Below are 21,683 nucleotides of genomic sequence, written 5' to 3' on the forward strand. Positions count from 1 at the left end.
TAATATTTTTTAAGTTAGTTCTTTCTTTAAATTTTTTGAAAATGTTTTGTTTCTTAAAATCATAATATTGTAAAAAAATGCTGGTTGCTACGACTGACGAACAATGACAAATTGTAAGGCTACCCCTGGACAAAGTAATTAGAAGCCGGAAAATGCCATAAATATCCAGCCCTATTTTATAACATTTTCTTCCGGGCTAAAGCAAATATTACAAAAGAAAGCTTCAAATATATTCAGCAATTTGAACATGGCATTTGAGAATACATTTTACACACTCCCTTAAGTAATACCACAGTCTAACAAAGAAAGACTCAAACCAGAACCTATTGTAAAGAAGGTACATAACCGATCCCTCCTCCAGAACCAGTAGACTTTACGATTGTGGTAGAGTCTGAAAATATGAAAAATACGCGTATATCCTATTTTCATACCTTGCTTAACAGCTCCACTATTTATTTAAAAGCAGCTTTTCTCTTTTTTGTATGTGGATAGTTGGGTACATTTTTCCTTTCTTTTATTCTTTTCTTTTGTACGTGAGTGGTTCCTTTTTTTTCGTATGTGGGTGTCTTACTATGTCAAATATATAAACTAAAGTGCCAAAGTATTGTTAATATTGTAAAAGATAATTAAAGTATACTTGGGTAAAAGAAAAAAGAAGAGACGAACCAAAAATACCGTAAAGTATTAATAAAAGACAAGTATAAGAAGAGAAAAGTGTATTTTTGAAAATAAACAAAAAAAATCTTGTATTAATAAACGCGAATTTTAGCTATTTTTAGATATCACATGCATGCAATTAAAGTAATTTTAATTGGTTAATTTAAGGTTAATTTTAACCAAAATTTTATACGATACAAATTAAATAATTATTTTATTATATTTATATAATTTATATAATTATATGGCTGTAAAATAAAAATTATTTTTTATCCAAATTCTATTTGTAGTATCATGATTTGGTAGTTGGCACCTTTCTGAATTACAATTATGAATAAAGTGTACTTTTTGAACATTATCTATTACAGTAATTGGAAAAATACGTCTCCATTTATCTCCTGTTGCTTGAAGACGGTAAATGGACATTTTAATACTGAATGTTCAACCATAGTATCTTCAAACCAATCTACAACAACAAATGCATAATATCATGATCTTCTTCATAAATTGTGATGAAATCACCGAGATGTAGGTAAACTTTTGAAAGAATACCATTTTTTTCTTCAATTGTATATGATGCTAATTTGTACCAACTAATTGAAGAATTTATAAGTGCCGCCTCAAACTTCATATCCACATAAGATAAAAACAATTCAATTTTAAAATTATGCAAAGTCAAGAGAAGTTTATCATGTTCCTGCTTTGACATTCTTTTTTTTAAGGAAATATTGGAAATAAAATTTACTGGTGAAGTAACTAAATTAAAAGATTAGTAAATATTATGCATATGTGAAAAAATAAATATGAAGTACTATAATATTTTGCTATCTTACCTTTTACGTCATCATTTTGAATTTGTTCCTCAATTAAATATTTATCTTCTGTAACATACCAATTCGAAAATAATTGATCAAAATTTGAACTTGTGAACCCAGAACAAGATCTATTTAATCTTGGATCTATACCTCCATCTGCTAAATGTCGAAGTATTGTAACGTTTTAATAAATCCAGGTCTATATTTTTGCAATTAGTTTTTGGTACCATTCCTTTAAAGATACGATGAACCATCTCTTTTATACCAACCTGAAAATTGACAAGTGTACCAAAAGTTTTAGCATGCATCAAAAGATGCATATTAATATGTATATTTGGTAAGTTAACAAAACTTGCAAAAACCTATTAAAAAATAAAATATTGTTAATTAATGAATTATTCCATGTTATGAATTTCAAATTTATAATTATACCTTTGGAAGAATTAAAAACTCTTCTTTAAGACATAGCTGTAATTCCTCATAGCTATCTAACGTAAATTCCTTATTAAAAACTGCTTTCATAGTCTTTGCAACATGTACCCAACAAGATATAATAGCTTTTAGCACTAAGCTAATTCAAACTACATCAATCCTTTGTCGAATAGTGGCTGCTTCATTATTTTTGAGGCTTGAGGCTTGATTCCTTTAAAAATCGATTTAATAAAAATGGCATAATCATAGCTAGTCTAAGAAGATCAGACATCATAAAACTATTGTAATGACTAATTGGATTTGGTAGACGAGACCACTTTTTTGGAATTTCAAAAATTTTCCAAATTTTAGCAAAATCATCCTCTCCTTCTTGTGAAAATAATTCACAGGTTAGTTTTAGCAACCGCCCAATCTTTCCTGCGGTGGCATAATAAATATCCTGTGGCGTCTGTAAATGTCTCTCACGTTTTAATTTATCCAAAATACTAGGTGATGATCTTAAGCCATATTCTGTACAAAGTTGTCCTCTTTTTGAAATTACAGATTCTTGAGAAATTTTTGAAATTTCTTCATCTGTGATATGATGATAACGTAATGTTGTCACACTATCCTGATTATAGGTACTCAATGATTCCTTTTTAGTTGTACAAGTACGGCAACCTTTATTTGCATTATGTCTAAATTGATTTTTAAATTTAAATCATTTTAATAGTTGTTACGAAAATATATTATTAAGATTAATAATTAAATTGAAAAATACCTCAGTACTCCTGCCATATCATTACCTTGAGGTAGATCTGCTGTAACAAGGCCCAACCCAATAACCCATGCAACTTGTCCTTGAACAGTCATAATCTTTCCTTTCTCAAATTTTTTTATTTCTGAAACAAATGGTACCATAAACTCGTAAAAATTTCCACCAAAAGGAATAAATCCAAGAACAAAATGGTTCTTGATTAGCTTTCTCTGATGCGTTGGCATGTTACCAAACTGTATACTGTATATAGACGCCACCTAAGGAATGGTATACATTTCTAAATGTACCAAAATCATCATAGTAAAGATCTAAAAACAGCTTATAGACTGGCATAGACGACGGTGGATTTCTGACAGAAATGTAATCTGAAGGATGTTGGTATGAAAGCTTTGCATCACGAACGTGCCAATGGTCATTACATTTATAAATTATTTCAGTAATTCGTAATGAACCTTCTGGAATAATTTGGTGTTTATACGTCATCATTATAGTTACTTTCTCTAAAATTTGAGAGGTAATTATGGTTATAAATGGATCATCCTGAAACCATACTTCCCCAGTTAGAGAACGACGTCGTCTTGATAGCCCTTTTATATTTCCAGGTAAATCATCATAATTTAAAATTAGTTGAACTCGTAACTCATAGTTTCCATTTTCATCTTTTAAAATTGCTCATGATAGTAGACAAAATCACCAGATTGATATATTACTATTTTATTAAAATAAACATTTTAATGTTAACAAATCATAATTATACCAAAGTATATTGTCCTATTACCTTCTGATATTATTATTTCATGTTGTCCAAAAAGTGGTGATTCTCCCCATAAAGTTCCATGCCAATATTCTGACTTTGTTTCAGAATTAACACCGGGTCCGAAATACATATGCTTTATCAGCATTGGATTGTTGAGAACATGCCATATAATATCACTAATTGAGAGTTGATATGAAAGCTTTGAATCTCGCAAAGTTGACAGAGTTTTTTTTGGTAAAATTTGAATAGGCTTTGTTATTATTGGTAGGAGAGGAAGACGTTTTCTCCATGATTGGAATCTACGGATATTTTTTACTACATGAGTAGGTTCGAATTGAGGATTGTGAATGATATCAACAAGGTCTTCATATGCTTTTGTAGAAACATTATGCTTCTGAAGCCAACAAAATAGTGCCGTAGTTGTATAATTATCAAAGTACGGTGCAAATTCACCATTGCAGGACGGTATCTTGTCTTCATCCAAAGCTTCAACAATTTAATGTATTTCTTCCTCTTCGTTGTCATTACGTTCCTCTTCATCATTGTTACGTTCCTCTTCCTTTTCATTATTACCTTCCTCTTCCTCCTCTTCATTATTGTCTCCATTATCATCATCTTCCTCCTCATCCCTATTGTATTCATTGTCATTTTCCTCTTCCTCATCACTATTGTATTCATTGTCAGTTTCTTCTTCCTCTTCATTATCAAATGATTGATCATCATCTTCCATCTCATCATTGTAATACTGAGGACCAATTGATCCATATTCATTATCATCATCATTAATGTCCTGAAAACTTAAATCATTATCTTCGTGATTATACTGAAAGTCCATGTTATCATCATCATTATCAGGTGAACGTACAGGTGAACGTCTCTCACCGGAAGTAGTTGTCTCACCAAGATTGCTGTAAGAAAACTGATTTTGAATTCGAATTGGTTTTATTGGTTTGGCGTGACTATATTGTCTCCTCATCTTTATAACAATTACAATTTAAATTAATTTAAATTTAACTAGAATTTTATTAATTCAATTAGAACTTTAAATTTATTAAGCGTGTCAGCAAAAAAAAAAAAAATGCAATTGCCAATTAAGTAATCACTTCGGTTAAATTAATGCCGATTTGGCTATTAATGGATACACAAAATTTAGGGTCAATTATACTGTATATGGTTAATGACAATTGGTATGACAAATAATATTATCGAATAATGTCATTTATTGAATAAAATAATAAGTATATAATAAAATAAAATAAAACATAATAATAAAATAAAATTTAACATAATAATAAAATAAAATAAAACATAATAATAAAATAAAATAAAACATAATAATAAAATAAAATAAAACATAATAATAAAATAAAATAAAACATAATAATAAAATAAAATAAAACATAATAATAAAATAAAATATAACATAATAATAAAATAAAATAAAACATAATAATAAAATAAAATAAAACATAATAATAAATAAAATAAAACATAATAATAAAATAAAATAAAACATAATAATAAAATAAAATAAAACATAATAATAAAATAAAATAAAACATATAAAACATATAATAAAATAAAATAAAAAATAAAATGAAATAAAAATATTAATGACGTCGGTGACGATGAGATCGAGAATGAGAGCGCCCGCGCTCTCGGTGGTGGTAGGTAATGCTTAAAACAAAGCAATTATTAATATAAATGCAATGAATTAATGAAAAAATCAGTTAAATAATAAATACTTATGCTCAACTCTCCAGAACTCGTCTGAGAGTTCTTAGTGGAACCTCTCATCGTGCAAAGACGGGGTACAAGTAGGTAATCATCAGGATTTCTATTGATTAGCCTCTCTAGATTCTTGTACCCCGCCTTTAGTGCATTCCACTTCTCTCTGCATTGTTTTCTAGTTGGCCTGAATGTGTGGTTGTTTTGTATATCACAAGCAATTCCACACCATAATTGTTTTTGGTCATGTAACCTCATTGTGATGAATAAGGGCTGATAGGCCCAACGACGCTGAATTAAGATCAAAGCAGCGTCATCGGGCCATTGAATGTATACTGGAAGATTTGCGTTTAAGTTTAATACTGCCATTATTAAATATTATTAGTTTGATGGGAAAAATATCAAGAAAAGGCTCTATATTTATAATAAATTTATTATGATTTCTTTGAGTTTATTTTTACGATCTTGTCTAAATTTTTTAGTTCTAATGCAATCCTTAATTAATTTATTTAACATTGAATATACACATAATTTTTTTTTGATTTCTTTGAGTTTATTTTTACGATCTTGTCTAAATTTTTTAGTTCTAATGCAATCATCCTTAATTAATTTATTTAACATTGAATACACACATAATTTTTTTTTTGATTTCTTTGAGTTTATTTTTACGATCTTGTCTAGTTCTAATGCAATCATCTTTAATTAATTTATTTAACATGAGTTTATTTTTATGATCTTGTCTAAATTTTTTAGTTCTAATGCAATCATCTTTAATTAATTTATTTAACATTGAATACACACATAATTTTTTGATTTATTAATTTATTTTAAAAATATAGTTACAGTAATACTGCATCACGGCATTAATTAATATATATAAATAAAAATAAATAAACAAATTCTATTAATAAAAAGTGAGTTAAAAATGTTATTTATAATTATACATTAAAAAAAGCAATAAAGAAGACGAAAGTAATCTGCAAATTATATTTAAGGTAAAAGAAAATGTAATATTTTAAACCACGCATGTCCTTCCTTGATTATATTTCATATTACACTGCGATGATATATTACAATTATACTAAATTTTAAGCTAACCTTAATTTACACCGTAAGGAACTTAATTCGATCTTAATTTACTCCGGTTTAGAATATTACCGAACAATTAGACAAATGATTAGTTGCACATGACTTGCATTATTTGTATAGTTGATACTTTATATACCAATATTTGATTACACCAATATGTATTAAAACTCTTTCTTACAGTATAAAATATCAATATATCGGTATTTTTCAAATATCGTTGTAAGTTGACTACTGTAGATCCCATCTATCTATTTAAAAAATTCTTTTATGTAATCAATCCAGGGGCTTACACTAAATAAGGCTTAGATATGGCTTAGTTAGATAGGATCATCACATGGTTCAGTTTAAAAAATAATCGATCTTTTTTATTGATTGGTTTTTTTCTGATCATATTTTATATTTTATCGTCAAGAGTATAATTATTTAAAAATTTAATTTTTCTTGCATGTCATCGTATCACACATAAAAATGGAAATTCAAAACGTAATATTCCATTAATTTCTTCTCACTCCTTTTTCTTCTACCGATCATTTTTCTTCTCACCCCTTTCCATTATTTTTCTTCTCATTCCACGTATAGCCTGAAAATATAATAAAATTTGGAACCGTAAAATCGATTTGAGGTAATCTTCCATATAAAAAAAAATGTCACTGAATGAAATTCGATATTGTAATAATTTATTTATATAAACTAAATTTAATTTCCGATCCTCTAGAAATCATAGTTTTTTTCCATCTTTCAACATTTTCAACTGATCCCGCATTCCCCTCAATTTATACAGTACACAACGATATTGAGATCCTGCATACTTTCCAATTACGTTCTATAATTAAAATTACAGTAACCAAAATCTCATTTATATCATGACAACTTCGTTTTATATCCCATATTTGATCAAGGAGTTATATCGACAATCTCGCTCTTTTGATCAAGGAGATCTCATTTATATCATGACAATCTTATGAGAAGTTTACTTCACTTTTTTTTTCGTTCTCTCATTTTCTCTTGTTCTCTCATTATGATATTATGACTAAACGTAATAATAAAGAAATAGAAATCGAAACAGGTATATATGTAACTCTTCCGTAAAAGTTTCAAAGGACCTTACCGAGAAAGAGGAGAGAAATAAATATTGAAGAAACTAATCAATTATTATTAGGTAAATATTAATTTATATAGGCTTTAGCTCTTTAATATTATTCTATTAATTTTTAATTGAAATAATTGAAATAATATATTACATACAGATATGAATACCAGGCAAAAACATAACGAAAGTGAAAAGGAAGTAATAGTAGAAGAGGATGTAAGGGATAAAAGTGAAGAAGAAGAGGAGGAAGAAGAAGATGATGATGATGATGATAACGACAAGTTAGGCGTGGCTAAAACAATTCCGGATCCGTTTCAGTTTTGTACCAAATTAGACATATGTAACTGGCTTGTAAAAAATCCAGAAATCTTACAATTAGCGAATGAGATGAACGAATCATCTTATGTTGTTAGTTCAAAGAATACTGAAGTTAGTATTAATACAATATGATAATATTTATTATGTCTAAATCTCAAATAACGTATCTCAATATTTTAGGATAAAATACGACTATGGAATGAGTCGGTAAAGTGCTTATTTTTACGAGTGAGGAATCCGAGTAGTGAAGCACTTGACAATTTGGTTGTGAAAATTTTTCAGTTTAAAATTTACACTAGCAAAGCTAGAGGATATCTAGATAAAACTCGTAAGTCTTTAACAGACTTCAGGAATAAATTCAACCAAAATATTCTAAATTTTGTGAGGGAATACAAAGAAATCAGAAAGAGCAGGTATTTGTTTATTTTATTGTTTTATAGTCAACAAAATAGTGCTATTTGTATAATTATTAATTAATTAATTATAGGGGTACGACTGAAAATCTTTCCCAAAAAGAAATTAAAGATTACGTTGACGAAAACGTGGTGCAAAAACTTCTAAACCGTCAACTCGCAGCTGTCAATATTTTGGAATTGACAAATAATGGAGGCATGGATACGTTTGTTGAGTTTGTTAAGGAAGCCGTCTGCGTTTCTTGGGACGGTAAAAACTTACCTGGTATAAAGGAGTTGGATACCATAACTAAAAATATAATTATCCCTTCCCGAAGTGGAAGTGATATAGTAAATACCCTAAAACAAGTAAGTTATTTTATTTATTTCGCACATCACGCCTTTGATAATAATATATTAATAAAATTAAATTATAGATTTAGGTGCGTTCTTATAAAATTATATGACGAAGAAGAATCATTAATAAATGATTTTATAAAATTTTAATAAAAAAATAAAATTGAGTTTTATTGAGTATTTCATTTTAGTTTATTTAATTATATTCTTTTAATGGTATAGACTTTAATAATAATTAGCTTCAATCGAAAAATCACAAAAAGTTTTAAAAGTTTTGAATATCTGTTGAGATTCAATCATATTTGAATTTCTTTAACTTGTTGTGTTATTACCATTAAATAATCAATTATCTATATAAACTGTGTAAAGTTAATTTGGCTCTATTTTGATAATATCCACCTATAAAGAACTCATCCGTGCATTACCTAAACAATTATTGGTTGATCAAGTTCGTATAATACCAAATTTATAAAATTGTCTGATTAAATGATCGCGTAATTAAATGATCGCATATATTAAATGATCACGTATAAGACCTATTAATTCCTAAAAAGTCAATTCAACCACCATTTTATTTAACCGCTATTTATTTGTACGTTTTTTTTTTGAAAAAAAAAAACTTTCTTTCTGGAAAGTAGAGTCTTCCTCCTATACCGTTTGCCATCGTGCATAGTGTGTTATAGGAAAAGGCGGACTTGTTTGATTGATTATATGGGCATAAGCTTATGTTATATAGGCGTAAAACTTATATAATCAGTTTGATAACGCAACGAAAATCCTTTAAAATAGGCATGATGGGATATTCTCATATATCATGAGCTCTGTCTGTTCGAAGTGTCATTTTATATATACTAATTAAGTAGGCTTAAGTCGTAAGTAACTTTTTTATAACATTGATTATTGGAGAATTAAGTGGCAAAAATAATTTTTAGTTTGTAAGACTTTAACTCCATACCAACTTGTGTGTGTTTGGGCGTTAATTTATTCCCTAACCCTTAGACCCACTCGTGGGTTAAGTAGGTTGCTTTGCACTTCTTGCAGCCTATCTTCTAATGGGTTTTAGGTCCACGTTTGCCCATTTAAAATTTATTAAACAGGATGTCATTCGTCCAAACACATTGCAATGTTTGTTGATGAAGCTATGGTTGTCTAATAAAAATTCGCTTTGCCTGGCAATTTATAGTGGATTCAATGGATCAAATTACAAACAACAATAATTTAGTCATATGAGAATTCCATATCGGCGGATTTGTCTATCTGGGATTAATAAGTTTAAAGTAGGCAATTTTCAGAATAAATCGGACTCAAAATTATGCTGTAGCACAGAAAACCAGCTGATGATTTATCATCTGACTAATGATCAGTTAAGATAAAAAATTTTTATATCTCGAAACCAAAATAATCAGACAAAACATAGTCGCTTAAAACCCATTTCTCTTATGAAAAACCCATTTCTCACTCTTCGCTTAGGTAGTTAGCTGTCAGTTTAACATTTAAGTTTTTTTTTAAATACATATTAATAAAAAAGAAAGAAATTAACATAACTTAAATATATAACTCTGTAAATTTATGTTTATTATACCCGGCATGTGCATTTGTTCTCTCCACTATGACATTATGTCGAATTTTAGAAAAAATGCAATTGGAAGTATATTATCAAAAAACTTGATCTCCAGATAAATGAGTTTAAAACAATAACTTAGAAATACAAGGAACAAAATAGTTTAGAAGCAGAATCAATATTACATGGGAGTGAGACAATTATTATGCAGCCCTAAACGTTGGCATTGGGAATAATTTCATAGATTTTTCATATGGTATTTTAAAAATAACCAGCAGATTATTAATTATTTCAATTTTTTATTTGATTGTTAAACGCATCAGTTCTATTCATGCACTAATTCGAGGCAGCGATCAGGGAGTTAGAACGAACGACGCTAAGAAAATACTAGGAGTATTTAAATAATTTCATTTCTTAATAACAAATTCTTTGAAAAAACATTGAATAATAAGCGAAGACCAAATTTTTTATAGTATTTTTCATCTCCATGCTGGTTATACAATCAATAGATATTTGAATTTACCAAACTACTTCAGTTCAGTGAGAAATCAGATAGCAATTGGCAGTAAAAAAATCAGATTTTAACGCTGATTTTTAGGTGGTTTGATTCTATTTATTAAGTAATTTTTATTTCATTTCATTTATTCTTTTATGCATGTACAAATTACATCTACCTCTATTTATTATATACTCTAAATTTAAAGTCGAATCCTAAAAAAAAGAACAAAACTTATTTAATAAACAATTCAGTAGTCATTCAAAGATCAAGTTTACTTCGAAACTTACTCAAGGAACTGACCCAAAAGCCGAAAACATGCTTACAAAATAAACAAAAGAAGAAACGGTTAGTTTCTTCAAAATAAATTAATAAAACGTTTCGAAACAAACCATTACAAAACTTACGATCTTATCATCCCAGGATCCAGGAAGCGATACTAGCAAAAAAAATAATAAAAAATTAAAAAAAGAAAAAAAGTTTCGAACAGAGCGAGATGCTTTGAAACTTACCATCCGATCTACAGCAAGGCATGAAATCCAACAAGAAACAAACGTCCGATACCTACAAAAAAGAGAAATTTTTTTAAAAAAACTTTTTTAAAATAAATTTCGTCTCGAACGAAACTTACCAAATCCAAAGTTCCAAAGCCAAAGGACTGCTTCAGCTTTCTTTCCATCAGCTTCCTCTTTTGTTTTCTTTTCCGCTTCAGGAGTCCGAAATCGGAATTTGACTGGGTTCCTACAAGATAGAAATAAAAAAGCGTTGATGTAAGTTTCTAAAGAAGTTTTCGAAAGATTACGAAAACTTACTATGATTCTGTTCTTCAAAAGTCAGAACTGGCCGTCTAAAAAAAAAAATGAAAAAAAAATGAACTGTAAGTAACAGGTTGTTAAAATATTAAAGGTTAAGATATTAAAGTAAAAAAGAACCCACGAGTTTCCAACAAATCCACTCTAAATAGGAAAACTCAACCGTTTCGTTTAAAGAAATAATTTCAAGAATAAAAACCACCCACCGATGTTTAAAGACTCGAAAATAATTTGTCTTTAAACTAAGATTTTTGCGTTAAAAAAGCTTATTCTCATTAACTAAGTTCCAAGTTTAAAAAACATGTTGATACCATTCTTGATTTTAGTTTCCAATAAAGAAATATCCAAAAAGAAACTCCCTCTCCATGCCGATATCCACGTTCAAAAAGACGATTAGGAGTATTAAAAACAACATACCTAGGCGTAACATAAGGGTGTCTTAGTTCTTTGAATTCTAAAACACTTGGTCCATCTTGCACGAAATGAGGTTGACACACACAATGGTTCTATAAAATAACATAAGTAATTCGTTCATCATTGGCCGGTTCTTCGAAGTAGGAAAGGGTTATTTTATAATTATTCTTTGACGAAACTTTTACAAGCTAATGTTTCATTTTTTTTTCTCTTTTTTTTAGACGGCTTGTTCTTAGATTATTTCCAACTTGAGTTACTTCGTTGTTACCAATTGCCTGCTGGATGAAGCTTTCTGCTTCTTCAATTTCAGGATATCATAACAAACTTTCGTTAACCCAGTCGTGATTTCTATCAATATCACGGGCACTAAAGTCATCTAAGCTACGCATCTGTCTATTTTGCATCATTTCAGACAGTCAGTTCGAAGTTCATACGCTTCCTGTGGTGTGTCGTCGTCTTCTTAATCAGAATCGTTACCATCAACTTCTTGAATATCATCCACAGCAGGTCCAATTAAATCATTAGGGTCATCATTGATTTGTACAAGATATTGGTTATATAAATTAATCCATGAAAAAGTGTGATTTCTGTGAGGCTAAGAAGGTCTCTATAACGAACTATTTCGAATGGGAGATGGACGCGGCTAAATACGTACAATGTTTTCACCAGAGCATTCTACCAGTTGAATTTATATTGCTGCTCCAATTTGAACAATGAAAGTTTCTCAAGTTCGGCAGGTATATTACAATATCTTTGTAGAGGTGAGAGATCCGTTTACATAATTCCATTGTTCTCATTATTTGGAACATTTTCATTACTATCACGAAGCTGTTGATTCGCCTCTTTGTTAAGTTTTAGACTAACAAAATTTCGGCTACTATGATAGAGCGGTAATTGAAAATGATGACAAGTTTCTTGCGCCGAAAAATCACGTTCCCTGACTGTGTGAATGAGCAACTTTTGTAATGCTTTAACAGCTGGATCATTTGCTAAAATCACCCGAAATTACACACGCCCAACAAGACTCTAACGTAACTTTAGTAACACTAACCTAATGTCTCGTTGGAGAGGGAGAAGACGAAGGAAAGGGAAAGGGAAAGAGAAAGAGTATATATTTGAGATTTTTTTTTCAATATAAGAATGTTCCAGCTCAGTTGCTTATTAACTTCTGGATTTTCTGAAAAGTTAGAGAGGGAAGAAGGTAAACGAAGAAGAACAAGAGGAAATAAATGGAAGGTCAACCCGAAGAAAAAGAGAAGGCTTTCAAAAAAGCATCGGAGATGATGTTTTAACTTGATACGTGATACAAAGTTCAATTAATACGACATATTGGATCCCCGGAAGTATCAAAATCAGGCATGTGATTATTTGTGAAATATAAACATATAAACAACATTCTGATTGGATACTAATTGTGGCGATCATTCATTATCTAAATTAACAGTTCGCCGTATTACTATTAAATAATTCTATTAACAATATATTAATTGATTTTTTGATTCACTAATGATTGTTATAATTAAGATTTAATTTATTTATTATTATTTGTTATTTGTTATTACTTATTATATGTTCTAAACATAAAGTAAAATTTTCTTTTCGTCCAAAGGCATAAATTTTAATATAAAAAATATGATGCTATTCACCATCTATACATTATCTTTACTATACATAAAAAATAAAAAATGATAACTAGCGGTAGGACTTCGAGGTAGTCATTTTACACTGGTAATGCTAACCATAATAAGCATACTTTGATTGAATCTACCAAGCGAGAGGTCCACACCTTCTATATAATCAGAAGTATGATATTCCTCCGTAGCAAGTCCTATTGACCCCTTCTTCTCGGACTGGTGCTATTCACCACCTGTTAGACTTCATTGGAATATCATGTCCTTCTATAAATTTTCACTTCTAAAAAGTGGCCTTTATTTACCTATAAAATAAATAGTAAAGATAAAGTAAGTGAGAAGTCTATCAATTGCGGCCTCTGCTTTGTGAGTGGTCCATTAAAATGATTACTTGGGATACTCACTTATGATAACATAAACTCCGATCCTAAATGTCTTACCTATTTTTTAATTCTACTTTAATATGAGTCCTGTTATATCTTCTATACCCGTTAGAGACCGTCTAAAAAAGAGAAAACTGAAGAGTTAGTAAATGTTTTGTTAAAGAAATGAAGAAAAAAACTACTTACCGAAATCCTATACTCAAAGACGCTTAAAAAAGTAAAAAATGAAGTGTTAGTAAAAGGAAACAAAAAAGATTTTTTTTTAAAAAAAAATACACACATATTTGCTGAATGAGATCTAATATATTATAGATAGCCATTTTAAGTAGATTTTGATATACTGTGATGGGATTATCATGAAGATCACCAATAACCGAATGAGAAGTATTAATTAATCCAAAGGAAAGATTAGAAAAAACCTAAATTTTCTTTAATTTCGTTGGTAAGTGATTTTATAACTGAAGAAAGTTATTGTATTTAGGAGATCTAGGGTTTTAAAAATAAGTTTTTTAATGACAGAAAAAGAGAAGAAGGCATTTTAAGCTTAATTTATTCCGCCTTTGATTTTTTAACTTTGATCTTTTACTCCATCTTCGAATTTTGATTATTTAACTAAACCCCAGAAATTTGTAGACGTTATTTGAAAATAATTAATAATTTTAATAATCGTATACTTAGTAACATCACTAACATTGCATGCATGATGAATGAATTTACTCTTTTAACAAAATATAACTGCATTAAGCTATACAGAAGTCTACAAAGTGAATTAAAATGGATTTATTTATTATTTATTATAAAAAAGGAGATCCAATCTCAACAAAATTAATCAAATAGAATTGAAAAAAAAGAGGTCAACAAAGAGCTAACAAAAGCAAAACCTAGGATAAAATTTTTCAAACTTTCTCTTGCTTTGTAACGTGGTCTAATCAGATTTCGTATTACTTTCCTATATATGAATTTTATAGAATGAATAAAAAATTTTATCAAAAAATAAATAATAAAAATTTACCTTGTTCTTTTGTTCCATTTCACACTTGAAATACTCATCCAAACTTTTAAATGATGGTTGAGGAAACTGTGATGATTGTGATTGTTGTGAAGATGGTTGTGACGTATTTATATATGTTTTCAAACTATTTAAATATTGTTTTTCCTCCATATCTTTTATTTGTTTAGTATAGAAATCAATCCATTTCAACAAATTTTGTTTTTCACGTTCAGATTTCATATATTCATCAATTACTTTTTCTTTAGCTTTTTCAATAAATTTTTTAAGTTTCTGCACTTCAATTTGCAAGTCACCTATTTCTTCCTCTTTGGCTTTTATTTGTTTTATGTGAGACGTTTTCTTTAACTTTTGTCATTGTCGTAGGCGAGTGATTCCATTTCTTCGTGACGCCTTTGAAGGTTTACCCATATTGGAGACAAAAATAAAGAAATAAAGAACCAGATATTAAAAAAAAAGATTTTTTTTTTTTATCAAAAAAAAATGTGGAGGATTTCCATAAACGTTGATTAGCTTAAATCCCATAATTTCATCAGTATAAATAAATATATAATTCTTTCTCCTTATTCTTCAGTATTTATACTCCCTCTTATGAAGGAGAATATGTCTATAGGTAGACTTTTTTCCCATGTCTTCGGATAGGGTAATAAAATTCGCCATGTAGTCCTCGTTCATAAGTTGTATTACTTTTTTTATATTAGAGCGGGTGGTGGTGTGATGGATTTTATAATCACTTGATTAGAAAATCTGATTGGATATTATTTTATTTATATGATCAATATGTGACTTAGCCGATCTCTTCAGTTTTTGACAACGCATTCAATACTTTTTTATATTTAAACCAATAATAGAATCGTTCCTCATGGATTTTTATTGGGTATTGCCTCTTAAGAAGATATAGAAGTGCATTTATTTTTAGATTAAAAAAGACTCTCATTTCATATTAAAAAAACTGGTAAAAACACTTTTTATTGAAATTTTTCTGAACGTCTTTTGTTAATTTTTTTTGTGGAAAAGATATATAAATTTAATAAATTTAATGTTGAACCTTTAAAAAATAAGTTTAATTACATGTATATAAATTTTTATATCTAAATTATTTTTTATTTTTTTTTTTCAAATATACAATCCTCTTGATACAAAAAAATGTATGTACATAAATCCACCATTATGTACATTTTTTTTAGCATCAATGTCCTTTTTTTGCTTCCATTCAACTATGAGTTCTCCATAAGAATATTTTGGATTCTTGATTGCCTTTTTTAATCTAAGTTTACTTAATGGGCTCTCTTCTTGGTTTTGACTGCTTAATTGAACAAATGTTTTTTGATTTTACTGATAATATTTCACCCCCAATTGGAATCATCAAAAATATTGGATAATTCTTGATAACCTGTAGATCCGCGAAAAACACACTTTAATGCTCCAGTTCTTTTCGTATAATAGTGAATATAATTTTTAAAAATTTCTTTAAATAAATCCACTGGACAATCCATAGATACAGTTTGTAATCCAGTATTTTTCTTTCCAAGTCGTCTATGAATCAAATAAACAATATTTTCTTTAAATTTATTAATTAAAAAACTTGGAATTTTTTCTTGTCTTGCAGGTATTTCATTGTATTTACGGATTATATTTTTATGTTGAAAGAGACCACGACTAGACTTGAAACTTTTTTTACAAACAATACATTCAGTGTTATTAATAATTATAAATGGAAGAGGAGGAATTTCATCTTCTTTATTCATTATAAACCCGGAAACTAAAAGTTGAAGAAAAAAGGACCGGTTAAAAAAATAAGAAAAAGAAAAAATACTTACAGCATATTTTTAAACTTACCACTAAACTTATCGTGTGTTTAAAAAAATAAAGTTTTAGTTCAGATCAAATAACTAAAATAAACAAGAGACGTCATAGACGTCATATGTATCATATGCGCCATGTGGTACTGTAATAAAAATAGAAAATCACGATCAATTCATAACTTATTTTATATATTTATATAATAAAATATCAATCGTTTTAAGCTAATCTGCTTGAAATTTCACTGCTTTTTTATATATCAGATTATGGAAAGCTGTTTATTTTTTTTTATTTTTTAGAGTCTTTTCTCATTCATCATAGCAGTTTTTTGAAACTTTTTAACAGTAATTTAAAAAGAATAGTTTAGTGATTCTATTTTTCTGATTTTTTTATGAAGTCCGGTTGACCAAATGAGTGGAGTACAGTCATATGAAGTATTACGAAAATGTGATTTGTAAGAGTAATACGAAAAGGAGTGGTGTAAAAAAGTATAGTATATCACATGAAATAATCTACTCAACAATATGATTTGTAAAATTGCGTATGTATAATAAATAATTATTGTATAATTTATATAATCGATAATAAAGTCAAAAAAAGTCTTTCTCATTCCACGTAAAAGAAATATTATTTTTGCGTATATAGAATAATATTTCGCTAAAAGAAGCGCGTCAATTGAAATTGGCTAATTAAGAATTAGTATTAATTAAAGATTTTAATAAAAAAATTCACAGTTGAGTATAATAAATAAAAAAATAAATACAAATATACAATACTTTTTTCGTTTGATAATATACACTATTACAGTTGAGTATATCTAAATCATACACAAATATTGATTTTGCGCCATACTATACTTTTTTGGTTAACTCGATACCACTCCTTTTTTGTCTTACCGGATTCGTAAACCTACTATTATGTAATATTATACTATGAATTCGTTTTTGAATTTTAAACAATTTTTTGCTTTTTAATTTGTATTATAGAATTATCTAACATTTAAAAAGAACGTGAATTGAAAATAGAATATTTTAACTGAATGTACAATTAAATAATAAAAATACACAGGTATTAAGTTAAGTAGTACTGTATGGTAATACAAATTCGGACGGACTTCAATCCTTTTTGTTCGTACGTACGTTTCTAACATATAAATTTAGTACGTATGAATGCTTTAAAAAATTTTCGTATGACTTTGAATTTTCGTATGACTTTGAATTTTCGTATGACTTTGAATTTTCGTACAATTTTGAATTTTCATACATGATTTGTTTTTTAATAAAATACTTTATGTTAAAAAATATAAATATATCAATAATACTCTTAAATTTCCATTTTTTTTAACAATATTCAGTTCTATAATAATAAAATTGACTCATTAAGTCATAATAATTATATAAACCTGTTCAAATTCAGGATTTATCAATTCAATTAGAAAGTCAGATATATTATCAATATTCATATTTACAATTATTTTTCTTCTTCAAAGTAGTAAAGATTGTTTATGACAAATATATAATAAATAAAACGCTAAAATCATTACATTACAAATATATAAATTAATCAGATCAATTATGTTACTCAAAATGTAATTGTACCATTTTCATTACCGAAAGTTCTATTTCATGATGCTACGATGCAAAATTATTAGTACGGTAAATCAAAATTTATTTTTAATAGTCCGTTTGAGTACGGAAAAATTAAAAAATTTTTTCAGACGTCTGTCCAAATTTGTAGTACTGTACAGTACTATTTTGCTATATATTTTAGTGTACTTCAAAAATTTATAGTACCGTACTCAACAATTTTAATTCATTCGGTATGACGTAATGATGTTTGTTATATAATATACTGAATATTCCCTATAATATTACTAAATTTAGAATAGTATCTGCAATATTCCATAAAAATCCTTGTGTATTACTTAAACTGTCGCTTAATTAGGCAATTTGCCGTTAACTAGCCACTATTATATTCAGTTGAGAAAAAAAAATTTATTTTCGGCACCACCCAATTTTTTTTATTTCTCAATTTTTTTTTTATAAAATATTTTTTTTTCTAATTTTTCAGAATGACTGGAATTTTGAACAAACAAACGAACTACAGTTAGTTCATTTCATTTATTTTTTTTTACTTTTCTTTTTATTATGAAGGAATATATTAATATTTTTTTTTCTTTTTTTTAAAGAACGAAAAAGAACGAACAGACAAAGTCCAAAATCGGTTCTATAACTATAGTACAGCCATACAGTCTAGTCAATTAATATCCCTACTTTCTATTTTATAGGCGTATAAAGTTCAATTTATCAAAATTTCACACTTCAAATCTTTTAGGTTACTTTGAGTTAAATGGTAGAGAATTGGGAAGGGGACAAACATTTCATTTTAGGGAAGCAGAATTATAGAAGTACATGATATTTCGATGAAGTCTAACAGGTGGTGAATAGCATCAGTCCGAGGAGAAGGGGTCAATAGGACCTGCTACGGAGGAATATCATACTTCTGATTGTATAGAAGGTGTGGACCTCTCGCTTGGTAGGTTCAATCAAAGTATGCATATTATGGTTAGCATCACCAGTGTAAATGACTACCTTGAAGTCCTACCGCTAGTTATTACTTTATTATGTATAGTAAAAATAATGTATATAGTCATATGAATAGCATCAAATTTTTTTTTAATAAAGTTATATCTGTTTCTGCAAACTGCAATGTAATTAATAAACGTGTTTTTATAAAAATGTGTATTTGCATCATACATATCACCTGACAATATTGAAGTAAATTCGTGTAGCGGTTTGTTGTTATATTATTTAACCTTAAATTAAAAATTCCCATATTGTTTCTATGTTTATTAGATAAAAATTTTTATTTAACTATTGCAAAGAAAAATTTTAAAAAAGTCTTGAGATTAGTTCTAAGTCGACGTATTAACCCGTTCCTATTAAAAAAAGAAAGAAAACGGTTAGTAATTGTTCAAATGAGAAAGAATTCAACAGTCTAAAAACACCCACTCACCACAGTCCGCTTGGGAAATCCAGAATGAAATTCTATAAAATAAAAAAATGGTTAGTAACCGTTCTAGGAAAAGGAACTAACAGTCCAAAACCAACCTACTCACCATATAGAAGTTCAGAATGAAATGCTAAAAAAAAGAAAGAAAACAATTAGTAAGCATTCAAGTGAGAAAGAATTCAATAGTTTAACACCACCCACTCACCACAAGTCCACTTAGAAAATCCAGAATGAAATTCTAAAAAACAAAAAAACGGTTAGTAACCATTTTAGGAAAAGGAGCCAACAGTCCAACACCACCACTCACTACAAGTTCACTTGGGAAGAGTCCAGGACGAAATGCTAAAAAAAAAAGAAAGGAATAATGGTCAATACCGTTTCTAGAAAGAAAATAAGAAAAAATCTGAACTCTACCTTAAAGAAAGTATAAAAAAAGTTTACCAACCGACCCTATCTAAAAAAAATAAAAAGGAATGGTAAATACCGCTCTTAAAAGAAAAAAATGGAAAAAAAAATTCTAAAATTTACCTTAAAGGCATAAAAAAACATACCCGTTCCTATTTAAAAAGAAATGGAAAAGGTATAGTTAAATACCATTTCTAAAGAAAAAAAAATAATAAAAAATAAAAAAGTAAAAAAAAATCTTCGAAGCTTACCACAAAACGTAAAACTGTAATTATTAAAATTTTATTTTTTTGCCTCAGATCGAAATTGAGGCACCTCAGATTATCAATGATTCACATTACGCACCTCACATGACGAATTCAATCTAAAGTGCGAACGAAGATTCATGTATTTAATGTATTTAAATTATCAGATTTATAACTAAGTTAAATCTGAAACAATTAGAATAAATCAATAATCAATCTTTTTAGTTTAGTCAGCCAATCAAATAATTAAATAATCTCTGACAGCGGCAAAAATTATAATCATGTACAGTATTCTTCCGAAGAAATTTTCCTAATTCTACACAAGCTGAAGAAAAAATTTTACCCTAAGAATTACCATTTTTGGATTGAACCCGTGACTTAATAAATAAACATTGAACTTAAAATTTTTTGCAAGTATTTAGTTATTAAATTAGACTATATTATTTTATATCCTGCATAAAAAGGAACTACCGTGAAATTCGGAACTAGGATTTCTATCCATACTAAGATTACCGAGTTAATAGGTGCAAACCTGTTCATTTTACATTATATTATAATTCCAACCTAAATTCTCTCGTTTTTTTCATTTTTTCTGACTCTTTACTAATCCAATTTCTAACCGCAGTTAATGTTTTAGGAACATCAACACCATTATATAATCGAGATACCATTGATTGATTAAAACTAATATAATGTGTTGAATTACTCTTATTTCACGAGATACTCTATATAATATTACTGTATATAATGATATATCTGATATTGTAGGTACTTTGAATTTCTATAGATACGTCTCGAACTTAATCCAAAAATGGTGATTCTTGGGGAAAATTTCTTCAGAAGAATACCTTCTTGAATCAACACTGCATAAGTCATCGCACCCTACTGACCCCCTTGCTATAAAATATTTATTTATATTATGCAGAGGGGTGATGATATGGTTACACGGGTCAGAAGGTAATTTTGCATAACCAACGTATAAAGCGTATAAAGTGTATAATATATACGTGTCATATTACTATTTATTGAAAACTTGTTTTAAAACCTGCTTTTCTATATACCGAGTTTTTGAAACCTGATTAGTAAATATTTTAATAGTAATAAAAATACTGATTGTTACTTTACACTTTTTCAATCATATAAGAATTTTAAGAATTTGAAACAAAAATAATAAATGCGAAACCTAACATCATCTATTTCGATAGCAAAATAACAAAATATTGTGACACACAAGTTTCTTTTTGGACAAACAAACTCAGTTTTCATATCCTTGCATACTCCGCAAATTCATCTCGTAATATGCTGTATTATGTTATGTTATCCAATAACATTATTTGCAATAAAAAAATTAAGTGGTAAATACAAAATATATTGTGATAATTAAAATTACCTTCTTAAAGATTGTAATTATTTATTATTATTATTATTATTTTAGACTTTCAAAAAATGCAGGTTTAATTGGATTATTTTTACTGGTCATTTTCAACTAGTATAAAATTTTCTTATAATACTACGTATAA

General features: G+C 28.1%; 6 protein-coding genes across 6 annotated transcripts; 1 reads left to right on the forward strand and 5 right to left on the reverse strand.

Moving 5' to 3' along the window:
* Nucleotides 1–1,616: 1,616 nt before the first annotated feature.
* Nucleotides 1,617–1,994, reverse strand: OCT59_013868 (uncharacterized protein; the record flags this gene model as incomplete). Its single annotated transcript, XM_066141794.1, has 3 exons — nucleotides 1,617–1,631; nucleotides 1,700–1,834; nucleotides 1,905–1,994. The coding sequence occupies 3 exons, from the start codon at nucleotides 1,992–1,994 to the stop codon at nucleotides 1,617–1,619; spliced, it is 240 nt and encodes a 79-aa protein (XP_066001891.1).
* A 94-nt stretch (nucleotides 1,995–2,088) lies between these two features.
* Nucleotides 2,089–4,394, reverse strand: OCT59_013869 (uncharacterized protein; the record flags this gene model as incomplete). The annotated part of the gene is made up of 5 exons (XM_066141795.1): nucleotides 2,089–2,581; nucleotides 2,665–2,785; nucleotides 2,949–3,320; nucleotides 3,440–3,892; nucleotides 3,947–4,394. The coding sequence occupies 5 exons, from the start codon at nucleotides 4,392–4,394 to the stop codon at nucleotides 2,089–2,091; spliced, it is 1,887 nt and encodes a 628-aa protein (XP_066001892.1).
* A 719-nt stretch (nucleotides 4,395–5,113) lies between these two features.
* Nucleotides 5,114–5,515, reverse strand: OCT59_013870 (uncharacterized protein; the record flags this gene model as incomplete). Its single annotated transcript, XM_066141796.1, has 1 exon — nucleotides 5,114–5,515. The coding sequence occupies one exon, from the start codon at nucleotides 5,513–5,515 to the stop codon at nucleotides 5,114–5,116; it is 402 nt and encodes a 133-aa protein (XP_066001893.1).
* A 1,746-nt stretch (nucleotides 5,516–7,261) lies between these two features.
* OCT59_013871 (uncharacterized protein) lies at nucleotides 7,262–8,478 on the forward strand (the record flags this gene model as incomplete). The annotated part of the gene is made up of 5 exons (XM_066141797.1): nucleotides 7,262–7,301; nucleotides 7,483–7,754; nucleotides 7,824–8,056; nucleotides 8,131–8,404; nucleotides 8,473–8,478. 5 exons carry the CDS (start codon nucleotides 7,262–7,264, stop codon nucleotides 8,476–8,478), a joined length of 825 nt encoding a protein of 274 aa, XP_066001894.1.
* Nucleotides 8,479–14,614: 6,136 nt separating this feature from the next.
* On the reverse strand, nucleotides 14,615–15,109 carry OCT59_013872 (uncharacterized protein; the record flags this gene model as incomplete). The annotated part of the gene is made up of 3 exons (XM_066141798.1): nucleotides 14,615–14,638; nucleotides 14,702–15,012; nucleotides 15,106–15,109. The coding sequence occupies 3 exons, from the start codon at nucleotides 15,107–15,109 to the stop codon at nucleotides 14,615–14,617; spliced, it is 339 nt and encodes a 112-aa protein (XP_066001895.1).
* Nucleotides 15,110–16,044: 935 nt separating this feature from the next.
* On the reverse strand, nucleotides 16,045–16,446 carry OCT59_013873 (uncharacterized protein; the record flags this gene model as incomplete). The annotated part of the gene is made up of 1 exon (XM_066141801.1): nucleotides 16,045–16,446. The coding sequence occupies one exon, from the start codon at nucleotides 16,444–16,446 to the stop codon at nucleotides 16,045–16,047; it is 402 nt and encodes a 133-aa protein (XP_066001896.1).
* Between the last annotated feature and the right edge of the window lie 5,237 nt (nucleotides 16,447–21,683).

Source organism: Rhizophagus irregularis, chromosome 21, assembly GCF_026210795.1.
Source record: "Rhizophagus irregularis chromosome 21, complete sequence".
NCBI classification, from domain to species: domain Eukaryota; kingdom Fungi; phylum Glomeromycota; class Glomeromycetes; order Glomerales; family Glomeraceae; genus Rhizophagus; species Rhizophagus irregularis.